The sequence below is a fragment of the Amblyraja radiata genome, chromosome 38, assembly GCF_010909765.2.
Source record: "Amblyraja radiata isolate CabotCenter1 chromosome 38, sAmbRad1.1.pri, whole genome shotgun sequence".
Lineage (NCBI taxonomy): Eukaryota > Metazoa > Chordata > Chondrichthyes > Rajiformes > Rajidae > Amblyraja > Amblyraja radiata.
Genome location: NC_045993.1, coordinates 827,234 through 853,356, shown reverse-complemented (window position 1 = coordinate 853,356; position 26,123 = coordinate 827,234). Strand labels below are relative to the sequence as shown.

Below are 26,123 nucleotides of genomic sequence, written 5' to 3'. Positions count from 1 at the left end.
TGGCCACTGGCCATTATTGTTGTGCTTCTGAATGGCGTGACCCATGAGAGCAGTTACATGATGCATCTCTTCACACTCGCTGATTCAGTGACAACGGTAAACCTTGTTGGCTGCTTTGCAGAGAAAACCCAAACACCTTAAATAAAACTGCAGCCGTCGGCTCCACGCAGATCGAGGAAAAAAAGATATAATCAGAACCAAAAAAATGACAGGTGAGATATGGGTCTACACGTCCTTTCAAATGGACTGGCTCGACCAATCTATTCGATTCCCTTCAATTTACTGAGAAGTACTTTTTAAAAAAAGTCAGAGACACAGACTCAGCCAGTTCCCAAACACTGTCCGCTGGTTGGTGGAAGCCAAGTCGAAGGAGAATGCGCTTTGGGGGCACCCCATGGTCCTACTGTACACAAGGCCTTGCGAGCCTCACACAACCGCCCCTGGTGAGACGAGAGGTCAGTCTCTGGGAGGGAGGGAGGGAGGGAGATCTCAGATGAGGTCCATGAGGATTTCTTCCTCCAACAAGCTGGTCCCTTGCTGCATCCCAGCCGGAGGTACAGGTCCGCGTGGGCCTGCGCTCATCATCATTTGGCCTGCAGATTTAAAGTTACAATGTAAGATTTATATATCGCAGCCCTCAGTCCATTTACAGTCTTGTATCCACAATCACCAGATAAAAGCTATCCCGGGTCTGACCTCCCCAGAGGAGCGTGGGTGAAACTCAACAGACTCTGTACTGGAGTTGGGCGTTCTGTATTTTTCTTAGGTATAAACCGGCATCTGCAGTTCTTTTCCACACAAAGGGTTCACAAAGCTCGTCGCACTCTTCATAAGATCATGTCCAGTCTCCCACCCCATCCCTATGCCCCATGTCAGTGACCACAAGTATCTACCCGTTCCTTCTCTCCAGATATACTGCCTGTTACTCCAACATGTTGTGTCTATCTACAATCCACAGCAGATGTGGATGCCCTACCTTGTAGCGGTGGTCGCTGTGCCATCTGGTTGCCCCAGGGCTGCCCACCTTGGTGCATTAGCTGTTGCCCTGGCATCTGCAGCTGCTGCCCTTGGGGGTGGTGTGGCATGGGCTGCCCCATGGACTGGTGAGGCATCATCTGGGAGGCTTGTTGCTGGATGTGATGCATGGGCTGCCCAGGCTGTGGTCCTCCACTCTGTGACTGCCAGAGAAACAAGAGTCAGTGCACATCGTACCCAACGTGGAAACATTCACAGAGGAACAAGGACCCGCACAGGCTGGTTGTCAACAAAGGACACAGAGTGCTGGAGTAACTCAGCGGGTCAGGCAGCATCTGTGGAGAACATGGATAGGCGAGGAGATCGTTTTAGGGCGGGATCTTCTTCTGACTCAAAACGCCTCAAGACTCAAATCTTTTTCAGACTTCCGAAACGTCACCTATCCATGTTCTCCAGAGATGCTGCCTGACCCGCTGAGTTACTGGATAGGTGATGCTTTAAGTCAGGACCAAAAGTATTCAGACAGCAAGGGAAATCGAGTAACCTAACAAGGTTGGTGATTTTGGCTGCAATTTGTGTATGTGCGTGCGTGTGTGTACGCGAGTGTGTGTGTTTACGTGAGTGTGTGTGTACGTGCGTGTGTGGACGCGAGTGTGTGTATGTGCGTGTGCGTATGTGAGTGTGTGTACGTGTGTGTGTGTGTGTGTACGTGCGTGTGTGTACGTGAGTGTGTGTACGTGCGTGTGTGTATGTGAGTGTGTGTGTACGTGTGTGTGTGTACATGAGTGTGTGTGTACGTGAGTGTGTGTGTACGTGCGTGTGTGTTGCTGGCGGTACTCACTGTCTGCTGACTCAGCAGCAGGCTGCGTAGCTGTGGGTTTGCGCCGGGGTTGGGCGGGCGCAGCAGGGTGCCGGCCTGTTGCGTTGCTGCGGGCTGGTTGGGAGGAGGACCGCTGGACTGCTGCTGCGTGGCTGCCTGCTGCTGCTGCTGCTGCTGCTGCTGCTGCACTCTCAGCTGCATCTGCTGCTGCTGTTTGTGCAGGGCAGAGGAAAGTCAACGTCAGTGAAACACAAACACACGAGCGACTGACTGCACGCACACTGTAGATTAGTACAGCACAGGAACAGGCCCTTCGGCCCACAGTGGAACAGGATGCCACATTCCAGGAGACGATGTCCCAGATGACACACGCAACGTACAAAGAAAGTCAGGGTTCGGGTGCTCACCAGATTCTGCTGCCGTTGCTGATCGTCCAACGTGGTGACCGTGTGAACCTGTGGAATGGACGTTGCCACTGACTGACCCGGCATCTGAATGGTGTAGGGAGGGAGGGAGGGAGGGAGGGAGGTGGGGAAGAGAGTCACACAGCGCAGAAATAAAACATATGTAACAGCAAATGTTACAGAGTGCAAAGGGGAAAGGTATTTTCAGAGTTATATGATGAACACATTCATGTAATTAATGGGCATAATCAAGCACCTTATTTATTATTAATGCTTGATGTTTTATGTGTCATTCCCAACTGTCACTCTATGTCATGTTGTCACTTGCGGGCGGAGCACCAAGGCAAATTCCTTGTATGTGAATACTTGGCCAATAAACCTATTCATTCATTCTTATTAAGGAAAGAGGACAACACGCAGTGGGGCAGTGTAGGTGCTCACTAGACTCGTGGCTGGGGCGGGCAAGTGCGGAGAAAGGGGAAAGGTTTTATCAGCTGACGTTCAGCAAGGCGAGAGGGTGCTTGGTGCCCCGTGTGGATGTGGAGACAGAGAGCTCAGCCCAACTCATCCCTGCCCACCAATATGCCTCATTTAAGCTTTTACAATTTAATATTATAAACATATCAAATTATAATAGGACTGAACAAGCTAATTCAGCGGGTCAGGCAGCATCACTGGAGACAAATAGGTGACGTTTCGGGTTGGGATCCTTCAGACCTCGAAACATCTTCTATTCCTTTTCTCTAGAGCACTCTGTGTGTGTCACTGAGTTACTCCACTACACCTGTGTGTGTCTGTGTGTGTCACTGAGTTACTCCAACACTCTGTGTGTGTCACTGAGTTACTCCACTACACCTGTGTGTGTATGTGTGTGTCACTGAGTTACTCCACTACACCTGTGTGTGTCACTGAGTTACTCCAACACTCTGTGTGTGTCACTGAGTTACTCCACTACACCTGTGTGTGTCTGTGTGTGTCACTGAGTTACTCCAACACTCTGTGTGTGTCACTGAGTTACTCCACGACACCTGTGTGTGTCTGTGTGTGTCACTGAGTTACTCCAACACTCTGTGTGTGTCACTGAGTTACTCCACTACACCTGTGTGTGTCTGTGTGTGTCACTGAGTTACTCCACTACACCTGTGTGTGTCTGTGTGTGTCACTGAGTTACTCCAACACTCTGTGTGTGTCACTGAGTTACTCCACTACACCTGTGTGTGTCTGTGTGTGTCACTGAGTTACTCCAACACTCTGTGTGTGTCACTGAGTTACTCCACCACACCTGTGTGTGTCACTGAGTTACTCCAACACTCTGTGTGTGTCACTGAGTTACTCCACTACACCTGTGTGTGTCTGTGTGTGTCACTGAGTTACTCCACCACACCTGTGTGTGTCACTGAGTTACTCCAACACTCTGTGTGTGTCACTGAGTTACTCCACTACACCTGTGTGTGTCTGTGTGTGTCACTGAGTTACTCCAACACTCTGTGTGTGTCACTGAGTTACTCCACTACACCTGTGTGTGTCTGTGTGTGTCACTGAGTTACTCCACTACACCTGTGTGTGTCTGTGTGTGTCACTGAGTTACTCCACTACACCTGTGTGTGTCTGTGTGTGTCACTGAGTTACTCCAACACTCTGTGTGTGTCACTGAGTTACTCCACTACACCTGTGTGTGTCTGTGTGTGTCACTGAGTTACTCCACTACACCTGTGTGTGTCTGTATCTGTCAGTCCAGCACTCTATGCCTGTCATTGGTGTTGTAGTTCTGTGCCACGCATCATACCTGCTGCTGCTGCTGCACAGGCATGGCTCCAGGGGGCTTCTGCATGAACCCTACATTGGGGATGGGCCCGGCTGCCATCGGCTGCGATCCTCCCAGCTGCTGCAAATACAAAGGAGCACGGTGATACAGACACCAGTCACCAAGGGTGTAGTGGACCCACGGTATCCGGGGCACAAGTTCCCTTCCGTCCTTAACCAACATGGTGCTTCAAAGTGTTTAAGAAGGAACTGCAGATGCTGGAAAATCGAAGGTAGACAAAAATGCTGGAGAAACTCAGCGGGTGCAGCAGCATCTATGGAGCGAAGGATAGATCCATAGATGCTGCTGCACCCGCTGAGTTTCTACAGCACTATTGTTTACCAGAGGTGCTTCAAGTCCCTCCCTCCCTGCCCTTCTCTGCCCCAATGCCAGGGTGTCACACACACAGTGGAAGATGCTGTAGTCACCAGTGATTTCTAGCGGGAAGACTCACGCTTCTCTGCTGCTCAATTTTCTGCTGTTGGGCTTTCTTGTGGTTGGTGATGACCAGACGGATGCCGTTCACAAAACCGCTCTGGTCATTGGGAATCAGGCCCATGAAGATTTTCTTCTTGGAGGAGTAGAGCAGCATGAGGACCCGGACCTCGCACGGTGCGCTGTGCGGGAAGTGAACGCAGCCTGCCTGCAGAGTACAGGGACCGAGCATTACATCTGACAAACTGCAACCGAACTATTCGCAAACATTCCCCACTTAAGCCTCTCAGGATTCTTGTCTGCAATGGGTACAGAGTCGGTCATACAGCATGGGATCAGGCCCTTCGGCCCAGCTTGCTCATGCTGACCAAGGTGCCCCGTCTACACCAGTCCCACCTGCCTGAGTTTGGCCCATATCCCTCTAAACCTTTACTATCTATGAAAAAGTCACATCTAAAATAGACAGGGCCTACTACATGCATCATTCACAATTCTTTGAACATAAAAATTTGAATCTAAAATATTATAGGCAATTGGACTATAATTTACCCTTTAGAGATACATGCTAGAGATTATATGCTGGAAATGCTCATCAGATCAGGACAGGAAAAGAAACAGAATTAATGATTCATGTGTCACTCCAGCGCCTCAGAGCGAGGGATTCAGGTGTGAGTGATTCAGGTGTGAGTGATTCAGGTGCGAGTGATTCAGGTGCGAGGGATTCAGGTGTGAATGGTGCAGGTGCGAGGGATTCAGGTGCGAGTGATTCAGGTGCGAGTGATTCAGGTGCGAGTGATTCAGGTGCGAGTGATTCAGGTGCGAGTGATTCAGGTGCGAGTGATTCAGGTGCGAGTGATTCAGGTGCGAGTGATTCAGGTGCGAGTGATTCAGGTGCGAGGGATTCAGGTGCGAGGGATTCAGGTGCGAGTGATTCAGGTGCGAGTGATTCAGGTGCGGGGATTCAGGTACTCACAAATCCATTGGCCATGATTCGGTAAAGCCCCTTCAACGATTCCAAATCCTTGTTGGTGAACTGGAACTGGACCATTCGAGAATTGCGGAACAGATGTCCGAGAGTTGTCTGGACATTGGTGGAGAAGAACAGCAAGAAGAATGAATAACATCTGTGCTCTGTCCCTGCCCCCCTGTAAATGCTGTCCACAACTAAACCATCAGAGTTTCTTTACAACACAATGTGGAGTGAGGTGCATTGACAAGTCCTAATGAGCCACTGACAAGGGAATAAACTATCTGGTTTTCGGGGTGGATTCAAAGATTGATGGACAATCTCAAGGGTACAGCAGCATAAGTGGATTGCAAGATTAATTTAAAGATACAGCATAGATAGGCCCATTGGCTCATCAATCACCTGTTCACACTAGTAGGTTATCCCACTCTCATTACTTTATCCAAGTGAAGAAGGGTCTCGACCCGAAACATCACCTCTTCCTTTCCTCCAGAGATGCAGCCTGACCTGCTGAGTTACTCCAGCACTGTGAGTCCACTCCGCCACTCAATCATGGCTAATCACTGCCTCCTAATCCTATTTTCCTGCCTTCTCCCCATAACTCTTGACACCCATTCCAATCAAGAATTTGTCTCCGCCTTAAAAATATCCACTGACTTGGCCTCCACAGCCCTCTGTGGCAATGAGTTCCACAGATTCAGCACCCTCTGACTAAAGAAGTTCCTCCTCACCTCCTTTCTAAAAGAGCACCCTTTAGTTCTGAAGCTGTGACCTCTGGTCCTAGATTCTCCCACCAGTGGAAACATCCTCTCCACATCCACTCTATCCAGGCCTTTCATTATTCTGTAACTTTCAATGAGGTCCCCCCTCAACCTTCTAAACTCCAGCGAGTAACGGCCCAGTGCAGTCAAACACTCATCATATGCTAACCCACTCATTCTGGAATCATTTTTGTCAACCTCCTCTGGAGCCTCTCCAGAGCCAGCACATATTAGCTACATGTGGGAGTCTGAAAGAGACAGGTTGAGAACTGACCCAGAGTGCGATACATCGGGCCAGAGGAATAACATCAATAAGCCTCTCCTTCAACTCCTGTTCATTAACTGCCCGCTCCACACTACATAAACACAGCACTCCAAGTCAGATCCTTACAATAAACAGCCAATTCAAATACAAATAAATAAAACTCTTGACTTACCAGCAGCTGCTGTGGGATAAGCTGCATGATGAGTTTCTGAGGCCATTGGTCTGTCTTCCTGTGAAACAGTTCAGATGGAACAGTTTGAGAGTTTAGTTGTCGTATCGTATACACCAGGAAGGGAACAATGACATTCATTGCTGATGCTTTCACGGTGATTCAGGATTGTTGTTTGATCAAAGATGTGGACCAAAACGTGTGCCAATGTGTGTACCGTGGGTGGGCACGGCGGGGCAGTGGGTAGAGCTGCTGCCTCACAGCGCCAAAGACCCGGGTTCCATCCCGACTACGGGTGCTGTCTGTACGGAGTTTGTACGTTCTCCCCGTGACCCGCGTGGGTTTCCTCTGTGATCTTCAGTTTCCTCCCACATTCCAAAGACGTACAGGTTTGTAAGTTAATTGGCTTGGTAAATATTAAAAATTAAGATATTAAATATTAAAATTATATTAATATTAAAAATTAAATTTTAATATTGAAAAATAAAATATTAACATTTGTCCCTAGTGTGTGTAGGATAGTGTTAGCGTACGGGGATCGCTGGTCGGCACAGACCCGGGGTGACGCCTGCATGGTCGTGAGTAGTCGCCCAGAGTTGTACCTTTTTCTGGTCGCCGTTAGATTTTAACACGTTGAAAATTTTCGGCGACCTGCTGCGACCATGGCGGGTGCCGGCAGTCGCCAAAAAATATCGCGCAAGTGGGACAGGCCCTTAAATAACAACACAGCAACAGTTTCTGTCAACTGGCACACTTACAGGTTCTCTCCTGGATTCACATACACCTGGCACGGGAGTGAACGAGTGAGTTTCGCATTCATGTCTGCCGGTGAAGGCTTGGGTTTCTGAGTCAAAAAGAAAGTCAGTCAGTGTGGGCAACCCAGAAGGCCACAAAGCCCAACAACCACGTATCATAACACACACGCCACAAGACCTTACAGAATAATGAAAGGCATAGAGTGGATGTGGAAAGGATGTTTCTACTGGTGGGAGAGTTACAGGACACTCTTTTAGAAAGGCGGTCATAAGGTCATAAGGAATAGGAACAGATTCACCACCCTCTGACTAAACATGTTTCTCCTCATCTCCTTCCTAAAATAACGCCCTAAAAGAGATGAGGAGGAACTTCTTTAGTCAGAGGGTAGTTAATCTGTGGAACATCGCCACAGAGGGCTGTGGAGGCCAAGTCAGTAGATATTTTTAAGGCAGAGATAGACAAGTTCTTGATTAGAACGGGTGTCAAGGGTTATGGGGAGAAGGCAGGAAAATAGGATTAGGAGGCAGAGATCAGCCATGATTGAATGGCGGAGTGGACTCGATGGGCCGAATGGCCTAATTCTACTCCTATAACTTGTGAGCCGAGATATTTTTAAGGAATAGCATAAATAACTTCCCCAAAACACAACATGGTTGTGCAGGCGTATATGACTGGAACATTATATATATTTTTCTTTTTGAAATCCTTTGATGGGGTGGTTCAGGGTCAGATTAATGTCGATGCATTTGGATCGCCACACACTACACAACACGCCATAACCCATTATAGGAACAAGCAGTTTAAGAAAGAACTGCAGATGCTGGAAAAATCAAAGGTAGACAAAAATGCTGGAGAAACTCAGCGGGTGAGGCAGCATCTATGGAGTGAAGGAATAGGTGATGTTTTGGGTCTCAACCCGAAACATAGATGTTGCCTCTCCCGCTAAGTTTCTCCAGCATTTTTGTCTACCTTAGAAACAAGCAGAAACTGCAGATGCTGGTTTACAAAAAAAAACAAAGACACAGAGTGCTGGAGTAACTCAGCAGGTCAGGCAGCATCTCTGGAGAGCGTGGATACTGATGTTTCGGATCGAGACCCTTCTTCAGAAGGAGTTCTTACTGGAAACATTACCTATTCATGTTCTCCAGAGATGCTGCCTGACCCGCTGAATTACTCCAGCACTGTGCCTTATCTTCTTTTCCTAAGGCAATACAGTTAGGTGTAAAAGCAGACAGACTTTCTCGTTTAATTTTGCACCACAGATCAGCCACGATAGAATGGCGGAGCAGAGTTGATGGGCCAAATGGCCAAATTCAGCTCCTGTGTCTTAAGGTCACATCAGTAGCACAAGACGTCATCATCTTACCTCCTGCCACTCCAGGACCCCATTCCAAGCCAGGATTTTGTTGGCCACTGAGCCAGGGGGGGGAGTGGGAGCAACAGTTACTCCACACACATTGCCAGAGCTTGTTCCAACACCCACAGTCTGTTCCAAGAAAAAAAATATATAGGATCAATTATTTAGCCACTGGCACCAAATTCCTCTGATTTGCCCTTACTCATGTCGACTCGAAACGTCACCCATTCCTTCTCTCCAGAGATGCTGCCTGTCCCGCTGAGTTACTCCAGCTATGTGTGTCTGTCTTGTATGTATACCTTGACCCTAATGTAGACAAATATCCTTCATGGATGAGCTAGTACACAGATGTGATACAGTTTCTCCCATCTCATCCCAAAGTTACAGTGGACGGCACAGTGGTGCAGTCTAGGGCCCTCTGTAGCAGCCTCTCAAACACTTAGTGAGTGCTGCAGGAAGCACGAGGGCCAATGATACACTGCAACACAACATATCGTTTTGATGGTACAGTGTATTTCAGTTTAGTTTAGAGATACAGCGCGGAAATAGGCCCTTCGACCCACACAGTCTGCGCCGACCAGCGATCACCCCATATTCTCAGGACAATTTACATGTTTTACCGAAGCCAATTAATCTAAAAAGAGTAAGAATTTCACTGTTTTGTCTGGAACGTATGACAATAGAATAGGACTGAGATGAGGAAAAACTTTTTCACCCAGTTGTGAATCTGTGGGATTCTCTGCCACAGAAGGCAGTGGAGGCTGATTCACTGGATGTTTTCAAGAGAGAGTTAGATTTAGTTCTTAGGGCTAACAGAATCAAGGGATATGGGGAGAAGGCGGGAACGGGGTACTGATTCTAGATGATCAGCCATAATCACATTGAATGGCGGTGCTGGCTGGAAGGGCCGAATGGCCTACTCCTGCACCTAGTTTAAATGTTTCTAAAATACTCGACTCTCTCTTGAGCCTCCACGACTGTGGAGTATGGGAGGAAACTGGAGAAAACCCACACGCTGGTCACGGGGAGAACGTGCACACTCTACACAGACAGCACCCGTAGCCAGGATGGAACCCGGGTCTCTGGCGCTGTGAGGCAGCAACTCTAGGAAGAGGAACTGCATCTGCTGGATATATTTCTACTGAGAAAAGCAACATTTGAGTTGTGAAGGCGGCAGAATTGTCGGGTTTTCGTGCTACCCACCAGGGACTGCGGTGGGGCCTGCGGCGTGGTCTGTGGGATGCCGGTGGTTACCGTGGAGACCAGGCCGGACTGGGCCACCGCTGCCGCCGCCGTCATCAAGGACGTGTTGGATGGGATGACTTTGGCCAAACTGGCCACGGGGCTGGGCGCTAGTGTCTGCGAGCTCGCCTGGCTGATCATGGCCCCAGCGCCGGATGCCGGAGCGATCTGGTTGACAGCAGGAACTGTGGGAAAATGTACAGGTTAGCAGTGTCTTGCCGGCTGTTATCAGGCAACTGAACCATCCCACCACAACTAGAGAGCAGTGCTGAACTACTATCTACCTCACTGGACACTCGCCGACTATCTTGATCACCATGCACTAAACGTTATTCCCTTATTGTGTACCTTACGCTGTGAATGGCTCGATTGTAATAGAAACATAGAAAATAGGTGCAGGAGGAGGCCATTCGGCCCTTCGAGCCTGCACCGCCATTCAATATGATCATGGCTGATCATCCAACTCAGTATCCTGTACCTGCCTTCTCTCCATACCCCCTGATCCCTTTAGCCACAAGGGCCACATCTAACTCCCTCTTAAATATAGCCAATGAACTGGCCTCAACTACCTTCTGTGGCAGAGAATTCCAGAGATTCACCACTCTCTGTGTGAAAAATGTTTTTTCATCCCGGTCCTAAAAGACTTCCCTCTTATCCTTAAAGTGTGGCCCCTTGTTCTGGACTTCGCCAACATCGGGAACAATCTTCCTGCATCTAGCCTGTCCAACCCCTTAAGGATTTTGTAAGTTTCTATAAGATCCCCCCTCAATCTTCTAAATCACGTATTGTCTTTCCGCTGACTGGCTATCACGCAACAGAAGCGCTTCACTGTACCTCGCTACACGTGACAATAAACTGAAAGTCAATCATGGCTGATCTATCTCTCATATAGGTTCTCATACATGAGGTTATCCTAACCCCATTCTCCTGCCTTCCCCCCATAGCCTCTGACACCCGTAACTAATCACCAATCTGCCAATATCTACAGTTTCTGCTGCTGACCACAGGAGGTCAGAGCTTCGATCTTACATCGATTAGTTGCTGGGACGACGGCAGCCTTTGCCTGGTTGGTTGCCGTTTCCAGGGCGATCTGAGCGGCAGCCTGCGCCCCGGCTAGCGAGCCCGTGGCCACCGGTCCCTGCAGGCAAGGGCACAAGTTATAGCAGTAGATTGGGCCATTCGGCCCATCCAGTCCACGCTGCCATTCAATCATAGCTGATCTCCCAATCCCATTTTCCTGCCTTCTCCCCATAACCCTTGACACCCGTTCTAATAGGCCCGACTATGGGTGGACATGGGGATGTGGACTGGATTTGTGCCTTCTCTCATAATGGCAAACATTGTGGGGGGGATGTTTTTATGTTTACATTTCCTTATTTCTGTTATGTTGTATTCTTTTTTATGTGCTGCAATGGCAATCTGCATTTCACTACCACCAATTGGTGTACGTGACTAATAAAGAACCTTTCAATCAAGAACTTGTCTTCCTCTGCCGTTCCAGCCCCCAGCTCGCACCGGCCCCCGGCCCCCCGGCCCACCCACACCTCGCCAGCTGCGCCAACAAGCCCCCCCCCCCCTCCACCCACCACATGGTCCGGTTAACACGACTGTTGTTGCGGTTCACGTTGTAGCGCCACTGACAGCACGCACTGGGTCACCATGGGGCTCCCTCCCCTCGCATCTGCCGCTGCTTTTTGCTTTGGGCGGTGGCGTTGTCCGTTCCCCACTCCACCGTCACCACCACCTCCTCCTCCCTCTCCCATCGCTCTGCCCACCCCCCACCCTTCTTCCCCCGAGGCACTGACATACTCGACATTAGCAACAGCAGGGGCGAGGGGAGGGAGCCCCATGGTGACCAGGCCCGTTATGTCGATGGCAGCGGGCTGAAGAGACGCAGCCCCCAGTGGTTACAAGGCGAGCCGCTACAGCAGCCACGTGTCGCAGTGAGGAGAGGTTCGGTTCCATCATAAACCCCCAGTTGGGCAGAGGGAGTGGGCGGGCGGCTACTGCAGGCCGATCATGTCTCAGCCTGACAGCGGCTGGTCGCTCCGGGTGCTATGTGGGGTAAGGTGGGGAAGAAGCAGCAGACCCCATCTACCTGGTATGGCTGTGAGATGGAAGGCATTGCCTGGGGCTGTGACGGAGGCTGAGACTGCGATTGTTGTGAAGCCTGCGACTGGCTGGACAACAGGCTCGGTTGCGGCTGCATCGGCGGTTGTGGAGGGATGGGCTTCTGAGGCACAGTGTTGGCCGCTACTGTGCCCCCACCTGCAAGGACCAAAGCAGGGCAATGAGTACTGAACCATCGACCACAACTACAGAGCTGTCCTGAACTACCATCAACCTCATCGAACACCCTCAGGCTATCTTTGATCGGACTTTATTGGCTTGAATGTTTAATGTTTTATGCGTCATTCCTAACTGTCACTGTATGTCATGTTGTCACTTGCGGGCGGAGCACCAAGGCAAATTCCTTGTATGTGAATACTTGGCCAATATACTTATTCATTCATTCATTTACCTTGCACTAAACATTATTCCCTTTATCCTGTATCTCTACACTTTGGACGACACAAGTGTAATCATGTGTTGTCTTTCCGCTGACTGGTTAGCACGCAACAAAAGCTTTTCACTGTACCTCGGTACACGTGACAATAAACTAAACTCAACTTGTTTAGTTGAAGAAAGTGGTTTCATTCTTAAAATAACCGCATTGTGCAGTCTTTCAGTGAAGCAGAGCAGATCTGCAATGATTCATTACACTAGTAAGTAAGTAAGTTTATTGGCCAAGTATTCACATACAAGGAATTTGCCTTGGTGCTCCGCCCACAAGTAACAACATGACATACAGTGCATATATTACATATATTACATATGACATACATATAGTTTTTTCTCAATAGTAAAATATTTCTCCCAGCAAATACGGAACGGTGGCCAAGCGATAGAGTTGCTGCCTTACAGCGCCAGAGACCTGGATTTAATCCTGACTAGTACAGACTGGAGCAGCCGGAGAAAAGCCACGTAGGCCACAGGGTGATGGTTCTTACCTGGGAGCACGATCCCCCGAATCATGATCATATGGCGAGGGTCCTGGCTGTAATCCTTCAGCTGTGTCTCGATAACGCCGCCCAAAGCTGCCTTCTCAAATAACACCCGCAGGGCGGGCAGCTTACGTGGGGACACAACTGAGAAATGGATCCCTCTCTGCAGAAGCACACAAGGCAACGTGTTAGTAATCCTCACCTCAAGTCAAGTCAAGTTTATTGGTCACATTCACATACGAGATGTGCAGTGAAATGAAAAGTGGCAATGCTCGCGGACATTTGTGCAAAAAAACAAATAAACAACAAACTACAAACTACAAACAGAATGGAACATAATCACATATTCTTTTACATATTACATATTGTGGGCGGAAGGAAGAAGGGGAAAAAAACCCAGCAATTTAAAATAAAACAAAAAAAACTGAGGAGGGGGGAGGTTGAGAGGCAGGCGGTTGGACAAAGGCCGGAGATGAAAAGAAGTGTGAGATAAGGATAGAAGAGGAGAGAATGGTGAAGCCAGAGGAAGGAATATTGGTGGAAGGGGGATGGGAAAGGGGAGAGATGGGTGTGAGTACCGGTGGGGCACAGAGAGGAGAGTGGGAACATGAGATGAAGGATCTGATCTCACCAAACCAATGCACTGAGTCACAACATTTTGGGGAACAAGGAGGGGAAGATCAGGGCTCCCCCCTTTTTATAATCAAGGAGGAAACGCAAGACGGGTACAATGAGTTCTGAGATCACGCTTCACGGTTCACATTACACCCAAATATTAAAGCCAGCTCTTATCAGGTCACGTGCTAGGAGCAGAATTAGGCCATTCGGCCCATCAAGTCCACTCCACCATTCAATCATGGCTAATCTATCTCTCCCTCCTAACCCCATTCTCCTGCCTTCTCTGCATAAACCCCATGACACCTGTTATGGCAACAGTTTGTTTAAGAAAGAACTGCAGATGCTGGAACAATCGAATGTAGACAAAAATGCTGGAGTAACTCAGCGGGTGAGGCAACATCTATGGAGCGAAGGAATGGGTGACGTTTCAGGTCTACCTTCTTTAGACTGTTATGGCGACAGTTTTGTTGCTGTTCAGTTGGGTTTCTGCTCCAGTGATGCTTTATCTGCCACATAAACTATAATGATTTATTCTTAATGTATTAATGTTTTATGTTATATTCTCAATTGTTACTGTATGTCGTGTTGTTACTTACGGGCGGAGCACCAAGGCAAATTCCTTGTACATCATTCACAGATGTATCTCATAGTGGAATTATTTTTGTATATATTACATATGGATTTAAGAGAGAGTTAATGGATTTAAGAGAGAGTTAATGGCTTTAAGAGAGAGTTAGATAGAGCTCTAGGGGCTAGTGGAGTCGAGGGATATGGGGAGAAGGCAGGCACGGGTTACTGATAGGGGACGATCAGCCATGATCACAATGAATGGAGGTGCTGGCTCGAAGGGCCGAATGGCCTCCTCCTGCACCTATTTTCTATGTTTCTATATGAGGGAGCCGCTATGTTTTGGTGCCATTTCCAAAGTGCGGTCAGCCCGTGCGCTCGACGTACTGAAGCAGTTCCCGCGTACTAACGTCCCTCTCCTCTCCTGGCCCAGCCATCTTTGTGCCTCATGCAGCCCACCCTGAAGGCACTGGAGACGTGACCCTGGTTCACCCGCCAACATCTCCAGTGGCTCCCTCCTGGTCCTGCCGAGCCTTTGGGGGGGGGGGGTGGTTCCATATTGGGGTGCTCGTCAATGCTAACACCGTTAGATGTCAAGGGACAAGCGCTTGGAGTCTCCCTTGTGTGTTCACACAGGCTTATCAATGTGAGGACGAAGTCTGCTCCCACCTGCTGGTCACAACTGGTAATGTCAGCATTGCCAGCATCTCCCTTCATTTCATCCAAAATCTGGATGATTTCCTGCTTTTTGTTCTTTTTAAACTAGGGGCGACACGGTGGGGCAGCGGTAGAGCTGCTGCCTCACAGCGCAAAAGACCCAGGTTCGATCCTGACTACGGGTGCTGTCTGTACGAGCTTGCACGTTTTCCCCGTGACCTGCGTGGGTTTTCTCCGGGTTCTCCGGTTTCCTCCCACACTCCAAAGGCGTGCGGGTTTGTAGATTAATTGGCTTGGTATAATTGTAAATTGTCCGTAGTGTGTGTGGGATAGTGCTAGTGTGCGGGGATGGCTGGTCTGCGTGGACTGGGTGGGCCGAAGGGCCTGTTTCCGTGCTGTGTCTCTGAACTAAACCACTGAGCATGTACAAATATAGAAGAAAGGTTTCCAGGAAAAGCCTCAGGCTGCAGAATCTGTGATCAGTGGGTCAGGTCTGCCCAAGAGTGGCCAACTGCAGTGCTTCTTCACACCAGCTGCATTAACATCAAACACGGCTCAGAGTCTTCAACTTGGGCATGAACCAAGAGCAACAAGGAACACATGTCGTAAACAAAAACCTATTCACCGCAACCGTTTAAAGGTCGCCTTCCTAATTTAGATCAGACACACCAACCCGCGGGCGGCAGCGATCACCCGCCGGACAACACCACTCACAACGTGAACAACACACACCAGGAATAAAGGGGAGGCCATTTAGGACTGAGATGAGGAAAAACTTCTCCACCGAGAGAGTTGTGAATCTGTGGAATTCTCTGCCACAGAAGGCAGTGGAGGCCGATTCACTGGATGTTTTCAAGAGAGAGTTAGATTTAGGCTCTTAGGGTTAACGGAATCAAGGGACATGGGGAAAAAGCAGGAACGGGGTACTGATTGTGGATGATCAGCCATGATCATATTGCATGGTGGTGCTGGTCTCGAAGGGCTGAATGGCCGACTCGTGCACCTATTTTCTATGTTTTCTAACACTCACATCCCCGATCATCTGCACCAGTCTGTCGGTGGTCAGGCCAGAGTACGTGGTGCTCTCCACAGCCGACAGGAGGTAAGGAGGAGAGTTACAGATCAAAACACAGATCTTGCGAGTCTGCCCTCTGCAACAGAAGAGACATTTTTAAATCACTGCCCTTTAAGATATTCGCAGGGGCCGCAGTCAAGTGTTCAATACAGTACAGCACGGTGGCGCAGCGGGTCGAACTGCTGCCTCACAGCGCCGGAGACCCGGGTTCAATCCCGACCTCAGCTGCTGAATGTACGCTCTCACACATGACGGGACCAGAATTAGGCCATTCGGCCCATCAAGTCTACTCCGCCATTCAATCATGGCTGATCTATCTCTCCCTCCTAACCCCATTCTCCTGCCTTCTCCCCTTAATAATAATAATAATAATAATATATCTTTTATTGTCATTGCACGTCAGTGCAACGAGATTTAGTGTGCAGCTCCACTGATGTCCAGGAAAGGTAAATAAATACAATACATAACCCCTGACACCCGTACTAATCAAGAATCTATCTATCTCTGCCTTAAAAATATCCATTGACTTGGCCTCCACAGCCGTCTGTGACAATGAATTCCACAGATTCACCACCCTCTGACTAAAGAAATTTCTTCTCTTTTCCTTTCAAAAGGTACATCCTTTTATTCTGTGCCCTCTGGTCCAAGACTCTCCCACTAGTGGGAACATCCTCTCCACATCCACTCTATCCAGGCCTTTCACTATTCAGTAACGTTTCAATGCGGTTCCCCCCCTGCTGCTGCTGCTGCTGCTGCTGCTGCTGCTCCAAGAACGAGAGAACTTAGTCTTTCAAACAGAAATGATGAAACTAAACAAAATAAATTCCTCTTACATTTGTTCCCGCATTTTCTTGAAGTCATCAAACAGCTGCAGTGCTGTGCTGAGCCCCTCCGCAATCAGACTGCAGCTCTCACCTCCGCCACCCATGAACCTGTGAATGCAAGACAGATAGCATTAGCCACTGTAGCAGGTAGACACAAAATGCTGGAGCAACTCAGCGGGTGAGGCAGCATCGATGGAGAGAAGGAATTGGTGACGTTTCGGGTCGAGACCCATCTTCTGACTGCTGTAAAGTACACTGCCTATGTAATCAAATATTCACCCTGCATTCAGGTAGCTGTAACGGCAGTCGTAGAAACATAGAAAAAAAATAGGTGTAGGCCATTCTGCCCTTTGAGCCATCATCGCCATTCAATATGATCATGGCTGATCATTTAAAATCAGTACCCCGTCCCTGCTTGTTCCCCATATCCCTTGATTCCTTTAGCCCTCAGAGCTAAATCTAACTATCTCTTGTCCATGGCATTGTGTCTTTCTTCAAGCAATGGGACAGGAAATTGCTTAACTGCCGATCCATTCATTCCGGCTCGTGACTGTACACAATATAGTTGCTACATTCACCAGCAACAAGGATTGCAATTGAATGCCACTCACTGGATACAAAACTCAAAGAGCCTCGCAGCGTTATAGAAGCCATCTGTACTCTCGTACTGCTTTGAAACGCAAACAATTAGTCGCACTCCCCTCCTCCTCCTTTCCCCAATACCCAGCCTTTCCCATTCATGCACAAAACCAGTTCCCTCCAGTTACGCAAAGCTGCTCTCACTGCCAGCTCTACCAGCGCAATGTAGCCCGTACTGCTTCATGTACTGCCTCCCCTTCTTTAGACACTGGTCTGAAACCCTGCTGCCTTGAATGGTTACCAATACCAGTGGAAACGCTTTCACCCCCATGGGATCTATCAAACTTCCTCACATCCCTGAAATTGCCTCTTGGCCATCTCTGCTCTTCCACACAATATGGGAGGCACGATGGCGAAACGGTAGAGCTACTACCTTACAGCGCCAGAGGCCCGGGTTCAATCCTGACTACGGGCGCTCTCTGTTCATTCTCCCTGTGACCTGCACGGTTTTCCTCCGAGATCCTCTGTTTCCTCCCATACACCAAAGACGTGCAGGTTTGGAGGTTAATTGGCTTCTGTAGATTGTAAATTGTCCCTAGTGTGTGTAGGATTGTGTTAATGTACGGGGGCCACTGGTTGGTGCGGACTCGGTGAGCCAAGCTGTATCTCTAAACTAAACTAAAATGCCACAGTCCAGCGACCAATGTCCACGGTGAAGGTGAAGCTCCGGCAGCCAGCACTGCAGGTTTGGTGATTACTTACTGAATACTGTCGAGCCAGGTGACAAATTCGTAGGCGCTGCTGGTGGGAGCGTGACACTGCACGTACGACTCTGGAGCGCAATCCACCGTGTTGAATACAACTAAACTGTACTGTGTGCCTCCGTACTGTGGAGACAGAGAGCCCAGTTAGTAGTGACACCGCACTTCATCCACAGAGTCAAGCTCACAAGTCATAGCAGTAGAGTTAGACCATTCGGCCCATCAAGTCTACTACGCCATTCAATCATGGCTGATCTATCTCTCCCTCCTAACCTCATTCTCCTGCCTTCTCCCCATAACCCCTGACCCCATCTACTAATCAAGAATCTATCTATCTCTGCCTTAAAAATATCCGACTTGACCTCCACAGCCTCCTGTGGCAAAGAATTCCACAGATTCACCGCCCATGGGCTAAAGACATTTCTCCTCATCTCTTTCCTGAATGGCTGAACTATCTCTCCCTCCAAACCCCATTCTCCTGCCGTCTCTCCATAACCCCTGACACCCGCACTAATCAAGGAGTGTTGTCAGGTCACTCCAACAGCAGGACTTGGACTAAATCAATAAAAGCTGCTGAAGACAAGAGATTGTCAGGCAGCACATGCAGAGAGTAAAGTGTTAACGTTTCAGGTCAGACGCTGCACCAGAACCACCAGCACCAGACGCTGCACCAGAACCACCAGCACCAGACGCTGCACCAGAACCACCAGCACCAGACGCTGCACCAGAACCACCAGCACCAGACGCTGCACCAGAACCACCAGCACCAGACGCTGCACCAGAACCACCAGCACCAGACGCTGCACCAGAACCACCAGCACCAGACGCTGCACCAGAACCACTTCCCACCTGCCGAGCAATTTTAGCACTATCTGTGTTTCTTTCAGAATTCCTGCATGGATCTACAATCAAGGAAAAATCACAAAGACAAACATAAAATTCTAGAGTAACTCAGCGGGTCAGGCAGCATCTCTGGAGAACATGGATAGGTGACGTTTCAGAGTGCTGGAGTAACTCAGTGGGTCAGGCAGCATCTGTGGAGAACATGGATAGGTGACGTTTCACAGAGTGCTGGAGTAACTCAGTGGGTCAGGCAGCATCTCTGGAGAACATGGATAGGTGACGTTTCAGAGTGCTGGAGTAACTCAGCGGGTCAGGCAGCATCTGTGGAGAACATGGATAGGTGACGTTTCACAGAGTGCTGGAGTAACTCAGCGGGTCAGGTAGTATCTAGTAGATAGAATGGGTGATGTTTCGGGTCGAGACACTTCTTCAGACTGAAGAAGAGTCTCAACTCAAACGTCACCCATTCCTTCTATCCAGAGATGCTGCCTGTCCCGCTGAGTTATTCCAGCATTTTGTGTCTGTACTGTTCTATGTTCTTTAATGAGTAGAGCACAGGGACAGGCCCTTCGGCCCACAATGTCCGTGCCGAACATGATGCCAGGTTAAACTAACCTCTTCTACCTGCATGTTGTATACCGTTCGTTAATCTACAGGATGGATGATAATCGTGAGAGAGGCTTGCTCTCACACCTATATTAGGACCACCTTTTTAATTTTTAAAAAGCACACTGTAAGCTAGAAAGAGTATTCTCAAACATAAAGAGAGTTTGTAAGATTACATACATCGCCTCCAAAATCAGTTTCTGCCGGGGGACCGTCATTAAAATACCTGCAAAAGATAAAAGAGAAAGTTTAATCGAGCAGTTCCCATTCATATTCTCTTCAGTCTATCTTGAAAGGGCTGGGGGCAGGTTGTGGAAACTGTAGACCTAGAGAGGAACGAACGGCAGAGGGAGTGGAGCTATGAAACAGCTCTTTGTCAACGCTGCCACAGGGATAAAGCAGCTCCTTTTATTCTGCATGACTCCACTCTCTGTGATCTTTCATTAGTGATCACAGAGGGAAAGAAAACAGGTTCCCTTTGTCTGGGCCTTGCTGTGAAGCACTAAGCTGCAGATGAGAGGTCACTTCCTGCTCAGCTGCTACCCCACAACCCGTTCCCACACTGACCTGTCTGTCCTGGGCCTCCTCCACTGCCAGAGTGAGGCCACACGCAAACTGGAGGAACGGCACCTCGTATTCCGCTTGGGCAGCTTACACCCAGTGGTATGAGCATTGAATACTTACACTCCCCTCCCCCTCCCCCCAGCCCAGTTGCTTTACCAGTCCCACAGTTCTCCACCATGTTTCCCTCTAGAGACCACACCATCCCCAGACAACAGTGGGCCCACCAGGCACTGCCCTGCCACAGGTCATTTGTGGCTGACCCCTCAGGATTGCTCCTGGACTTTTCTGCAGGTGCTCCAGTTTCCTCCCACAGGCCACAGAATTCAATCAATCAACCAATCAATCAATCAATACATCAGATTTATTCATCACATACACAGTATAGTGCAGTGACATGACCTTTGCCAGCAACGGTACAATCAAAAATGAACACACAATACACAATAAAAATTTAACACAAACATCCACCACAGCATTCTTCACTGTGGTAGAAGGCACAAAGTATATTCATTGGAGGTTATTTGGCCTCTAAATTGCCCCTAGTGTGTAGGGAGTGGACGCGAAAGTGGGATAGGATAGAACTAGTGTGAACGGGTGATCGATGGTCAGCGTTCTCTCAGTGGGCAGAAGGGCCTGTTTCCACCTAAAGTAAACGGTTTAGGTGGCCGACGATGAGCCCGTGGAGAAGCTGCGGCCGGAGCCACACGTCCGGAGAGGAGCCGGCGGCGATAGCGGAGAGGTCGGTGTGGCGGTCAATGATGGCGCTGACCGACCGACGGACGAGGCCGGACACGTGGAAGTGAGGACGCCGCTGCCGGGGGAAGGAACAAAGGTGGAGCCGGCGTGGGAAGAATAATGGGGGCCTGGCGCGGGATACTGTGTAACCTTATACGCACCCTCTATGTGGCCACTATTCGCATACCATGGGACTGCAAGCAAACAGTTTCACTGCGACTTGTCACTGTGACAATAAAGTATTCATTCACAATTGACCTGGGTTGACGGTTTATGGGGGAATCCATACTCACTCAATTGCGGGGAGAATGTAATGATTCCGCAGAGACTCAAAGTACGGCCCTAGGTTTGCTGTTCCCTCGATGACAAACACCACGTCTGACACCATGCTGGAAGGGGACGGGGTGTCGTTCAGGGGGACAACCATTGCTGGTCCGCGGGTCACTGCCAAACCTCTCCTTCCATTCCCAGGCAGGGGGCTCAAGCAAACGTACGCGTGTCAAACAGCGCTAAATCCTCAGCCAGGTCAATCTGCAACACAACATGACACAACGTTAGATAAAAACAACAAACGCTGGAAACTGTGAACATTCCGGGCCTCCGCCTTTTCAGCAAAACTGAGAGAATAATCTCTGAAAAGGGGGGCAAGGGGAGGGAAGAACAAAAAGGAAATTAAAAACTATACAGAAGCTGGAAACATAAACAGAAAAACGATGGGAACACTCAGCAGATCAGGCAGCACCTGCGGGAAGTGGAGGGCCTTGGTTTCCTTTCCACAGAGCCCAACTTGCAGGGTGTTTTTTATTTGAGAATACACAAAGATTGATAATACAGCAAAAGGCAGGAAAAATTAATGGGCAAAAAGGGGACTGATCCACAGGGTGGTGCAGCAGGTAGAGTTGCTGCCACAGAGTGCCAGAGACCCGGGTTCGATCCTGACCTCAGGTGTTGTCTGCATGGAGTCTGTACGTTCTCCCTGTGACCGCATGGGTTTTCTCTGGGTGCTCTCAAGTTTGTAGGTTAATTGCCTTCGGTAAAAATAGTAAATTGTCCCTAGTGTGTGTAGGATAGTGTTAGTGTACGGGATGGTCGCTGGTCAGCACTGTATCTCTAAAGTCTAAAGTCAAGTCTAAAGTGAACAAAAGTCTACACAAGGATTAAATGCAGGTAAATTGATCAATGAAAGCAATGTAATAAAATGGCAAAAATGCGCAGGTCTGCCACCGAGTCCCGCACCGACCAGCGATCCCCGCACATTAACACTACCCTACACACACTAGGGACAATTTATACATACAACAAGCCAATTAACCTACATACCTGTACTTTTTTGGAGTGTGGGAGGAAACCGAAGATTTCTGAGAAAACCCACGCAGTCATGGGGAGAACGTGCAAACTCTGTACAGACAGCACCTGTAGTCGGGATCGAACCCGGGCCTCTGGCGCTGCAAGCACTGTAAGGCACTAACTACCGCTGCGCCACCGTGACTGCCTTTAGGATGAAACCCGTCTTTCAACTCAAATAGATGCAAAAATGCATCACCATGAATCACTACTAGGCTGATACTATGGGTGTTACTGTCTCTTTCTTTATTTATTTGGGGACAGAGCCTTCTCCAGGGCAGCTCCCAGGCTCTGGAACTCCCTCCCCCAACTGATCCGCAATTCCGTGTCCCTCACCATCTTCCAGTCTCGCCTCAAGACCCATCTCTTCACCTCTGCCTATCCTTAGCCCCACGTCCCCGTCCCTTTTCATCTGTGCATTAATTGCCTCATACTGTGTTTTGTATTGAATTCTGTCTTTACTTTGTGTACTAGTCATGTCTCTACTATTTATTTCATCCCCCTTACATGTTTTTCCTCTACATGCTCAATTTTTGTACGGTGTCCTTGAGACTCTTGAAAGGCGCCCATAAATAAAATTTATTATTATTATTATTATTATTATGTGCTCTTTCTTTATTCAAGTATATATTGTATATAATTATATCAAGTATTCTTTCTTTATGTGCTGCATTGGCAAGAAGCATGTCACTACACCTAGATGTATGTGACCAATAAAATAACCTTTGAACCTCAAATTGGCTGTCATGAATGGCGCTTACATCACAACAGTGGGGACATTGCAACATTTCATTAGGTGAAATAGTTTGGGCTATTTCCATCCACACATTTCGTACTCAATCTGCTTGCAGAAAATGAATTTCACTGTTCAGTTCAGTTTATTGTCACGTGTACCGAGGTACAGTGAAAAACTTTTGTTGCGTGCTAACCAGTCAGCGGAAAGACAATACATGATTTCAATCGAGCCATTCATAGTGTACAGATACAGGGTAAGGGAATAACGTTTAGTGCAAGGTAAAGCCAGTAAAGTCTGGTCGAGGATAGTCCGAGGGTCACCAATGAGGTAGATAGTAGTTCAGGACTGCTCTCTAGTTGTGGTAGGATGGTTCAGTTGCCTGATAACAGCCGGGGAGAAACTGTATGGCAGTGCATGTGATAATGAAGAACCATTGAAATATTCTGTGGTCATGGGAGGTGCACCAGACATGAACGTCTCTTTACAAGAGACACAGCGTGAAAAGGGTGGTTTCATAGACAAAATAGTGAAAAGGTGGTTTTTGACTTTATTTCCCCGTCTAACTGGTGAACAGTGAGAGAGAACACCAGGTCACACACACAGGCAAGGAGTAACTCAGCTGGACAGGCAGCATCTCCGGATAGAAGGAATGGGTGACGTTTCGGGTCAGACACGAAGAAGGGTCTCGACCCGAAACGTCACCCATTCCTTCTCTCCAGAGATGCTGCCTGACCCGCTGAGTTGTTCCAGCATTTTGTGTCTATCTTCGGTTTAAACCAGCTTCTGCAGTTCCTTCCTACATAGACAGGCAAGGGACAGGTTTAAATCGCTGCTTCTTTCAAGCTGTCAAAACAACCAGTTTCCTTGAATGCAACAGCATAGAAACAGGCCCTTCAGCCCATCAAGTCCATGCTGACCACTGATCACCCATACACTAGTTCTACGCTGTCCCACACAATAGCAGGGGCAATTCCCCGAGTTTCGTTTAGTGATCCAGTGTGGAAACAGGCCTTTCAGCCCACTGAGTCTGCACCGACCAGTGATCCCCGCACACTAACACTATCTTACACACTAGGAACAATTTGCAGTCCAGCAATTAAAACTACAAACCGTCTTTGGATGTGGGAGGAACCCGGAGCAGCCGGAGAAAACCCACGCGGGTCATGGGGGGAAGAAGAGTTTAGAAGGATGGGGGAAAAAAAGGAAAAAAAAGGTCAAAAACTTTATTTGCCATTTGTGCTTACACACATAGGAACTCTTGTGCGGTTGTTCAGCGAGTCAAGTCAAGTCAAATTAAAAATTAAAAAGACACACAGAAGACACATACTCTATAAAAACATATACTACTCTAGAAATAAAAAAAGAAAGTGCCTAAAATCCTATATAAAGGGGAAAGTGGGAGCATTGTAACTTGCACAAACCCTATATCAGGACATCAGTTCATTGAAACTTACAGAATAGTGAAAGTCCTGGATAGAGTGGATGTGGAGAGGATGTTTCCACTAGTGGGAGAGTCTAGGACCAGAGGGCACAGCCTCAGAATTAAAGGACGTTCCTTTAGGAAGGAAATTAGGGATTTCTTTAGCCAGAGGGTGGTGAATCTGTGGAATTGTTTGCCACAGACGGCCACAAGTCAGTGGATATATTTAAAGCAGAGATAGTTAGATTCTTGATTAGTGCGGGTGTATGAGGTTATGGGGAGAAGGCAGGAGAATGGGGTTAGGAGGGAGAGATAGATCAGCCATGATTGAATGGCGGTGTAGACTTGATGGGCCGAATGGCCTGATTCTGGTGGTGTCACGTGTGAGAGCGGCCGAGGTGGGGATCGAACCCGGGTCTCCGGGTCCGTGAGGCAGCATCTCGACCCGGGGGGGGGGGGGGGGGGTCTGTGACCCGCGGCGGGGGTGTAAACACCAGGGGGGGGGCAGCACAGGACCACCCAACCCCCCACCCCGGGCGCCCCCCCCCCCCGCTCCGTCACTCCCCGGCCCCACTTCCCCCGAGCGGGCAGCAACTCCTTACCACAGCCCGAGGCTCCCGCCGCCCGCGCCACTAGGCCCACGCACGCACGACGTCATGACGCTCTCCCGTGGCCCCGCCCCTCAACGGCGCAGACGTCACGTGACCCGCCAGAGCCAAGAGATAGAGCCCTTTCCCGTGACGTCACACAGACGCGCCTCCACCGCCGCCATTGCTGCCGGACATTTACAGCATCTGGAGTCTGAAGCAGGGTCTCGACCCGCAACGTCACCCATTCCTTCTCTCCACAGATGCTGCCTGTCCCGCTGAGTTACTCCAGCCTTTAGTGTCTCTCCACCAGCAACTGCAAGTGTTAGAAATGTGCAGGAAGGAACTGCAGCTGCTGGTTTATACCGAAGATAAGACACAACATGCTGGAGTGACTCAGCGGGTCAGTTCAACATCTCTGGAGAGAATGTGGATCGGCGACGTTTCGGGTCGAGCGAGACCTTTATTAACCCTAATGCAAGTGTTGGTGTCTGAAGAAGGGTCTCGACCCGCAACGTCACCCACCCCTTCTCTCCACAGATGCTGCCTGTCCCGCTGAGTTACTCCAGCATTTTGTTTCCTTCTGCAAGTGTTGGAAAACTGGATTAAAAACAACAGATGCTGTAAGCACTCGGCAGGGCAGGCAGTGTCAAGAGAAATAGTGAACTTCCCCACAGGAATAGCTACTTCCCCACAGCCATCAGGCTATTAAACCTGGCTCGGACAAAACTCTGATTATTAATAACCACTTTCTGCTATTTGCACTTTATCAGTTTATTTATTCATGTGTGTATATATTTATATCATGGTATATGGACACGTTTATCTGTTTTGTAGTAAATGCCTACTATTTTCTGTGTGCTTAAGCAAAGCAAGAATTTCATTGTCGTATACAGGGACACATGACAATAAACTCACTTGAACTTGAACGTTTTCATTTCAGTCGTTTAGCCACGATACGTTCCTCCCCTTTTCTCTTTCCAGGTGTGAGTTGAACCGTTGGCTCCGAGTGTTTCCAGTTTTCTGTTTCTATTTCAGATTTCATTGATTTTCAAAAAAAATGCTGGATTAGAAATTCCGTTGGCTTTTAATGCAAAACATATCTTAGTGAGACGCCATCGGGAGCTTTGTGTCCAGATTTAGCCTACTTGTTTGAACAAGAAAGGTCATGCAGGGAGTGAAATGAAGGTTTAGTGTGGTCTGCTTTC

General features: G+C 48.8%; 1 protein-coding gene across 5 annotated transcripts; it reads right to left on the bottom strand.

Annotated features, from left to right (window-relative positions):
• Positions 1-301: 301 nt before the first annotated feature.
• med25 (mediator complex subunit 25) lies at positions 302-24,995 on the bottom strand. Of its 5 annotated transcripts, none has more exons than XM_033013435.1 (20): positions 24,931-24,995; positions 21,122-21,359; positions 19,710-19,755; positions 18,082-18,206; positions 16,750-16,848; positions 15,872-15,992; positions 13,006-13,162; positions 12,054-12,223; positions 10,985-11,093; positions 9,917-10,140; positions 8,723-8,842; positions 7,359-7,444; positions 6,604-6,661; positions 5,412-5,519; positions 4,458-4,646; positions 3,986-4,084; positions 2,203-2,286; positions 1,817-2,005; positions 977-1,178; positions 302-593 (listed from the first exon to the last, which is right to left on the bottom strand). In XM_033013435.1, exons 2-20 carry the CDS (start codon positions 21,253-21,255, stop codon positions 490-492), a joined length of 2,424 nt encoding a protein of 807 aa, XP_032869326.1. In that variant the 5' UTR covers positions 21,256-21,359; positions 24,931-24,995; the 3' UTR covers positions 302-489. The 5 variants fall into 5 exon arrangements, with proteins under 5 accessions (XP_032869326.1, XP_032869330.1, XP_032869327.1 ...); XM_033013439.1 differs by having other exon boundaries at positions 977-1,172; XM_033013436.1 differs by having other exon boundaries at positions 2,203-2,289; positions 3,992-4,084.
• Positions 24,996-26,123: the final 1,128 nt, after the last annotated feature.

Excerpts from the sequence above, each read along its gene's own strand:
- med25 (XM_033013435.1), bottom strand. The coding sequence starts at position 21,255 with ATGGTTGTCCCCCTGAACGACACCCCGTCCCCTTCCAGCATGGTGTCA. Across the intron at positions 2,287-3,985 it reads CTGTGCAGCAGCAGCAGCAG|ATGCCGGGTCAGTCAGTGGC; the intron begins GTATGATGCGTG and ends TACACCATTCAG. Across the intron at positions 594-976 it reads ACAGCGACCACCGCTACAAG|GCCAAATGATGATGAGCGCA; the intron begins GTAGGGCATCCA and ends TTAAATCTGCAG.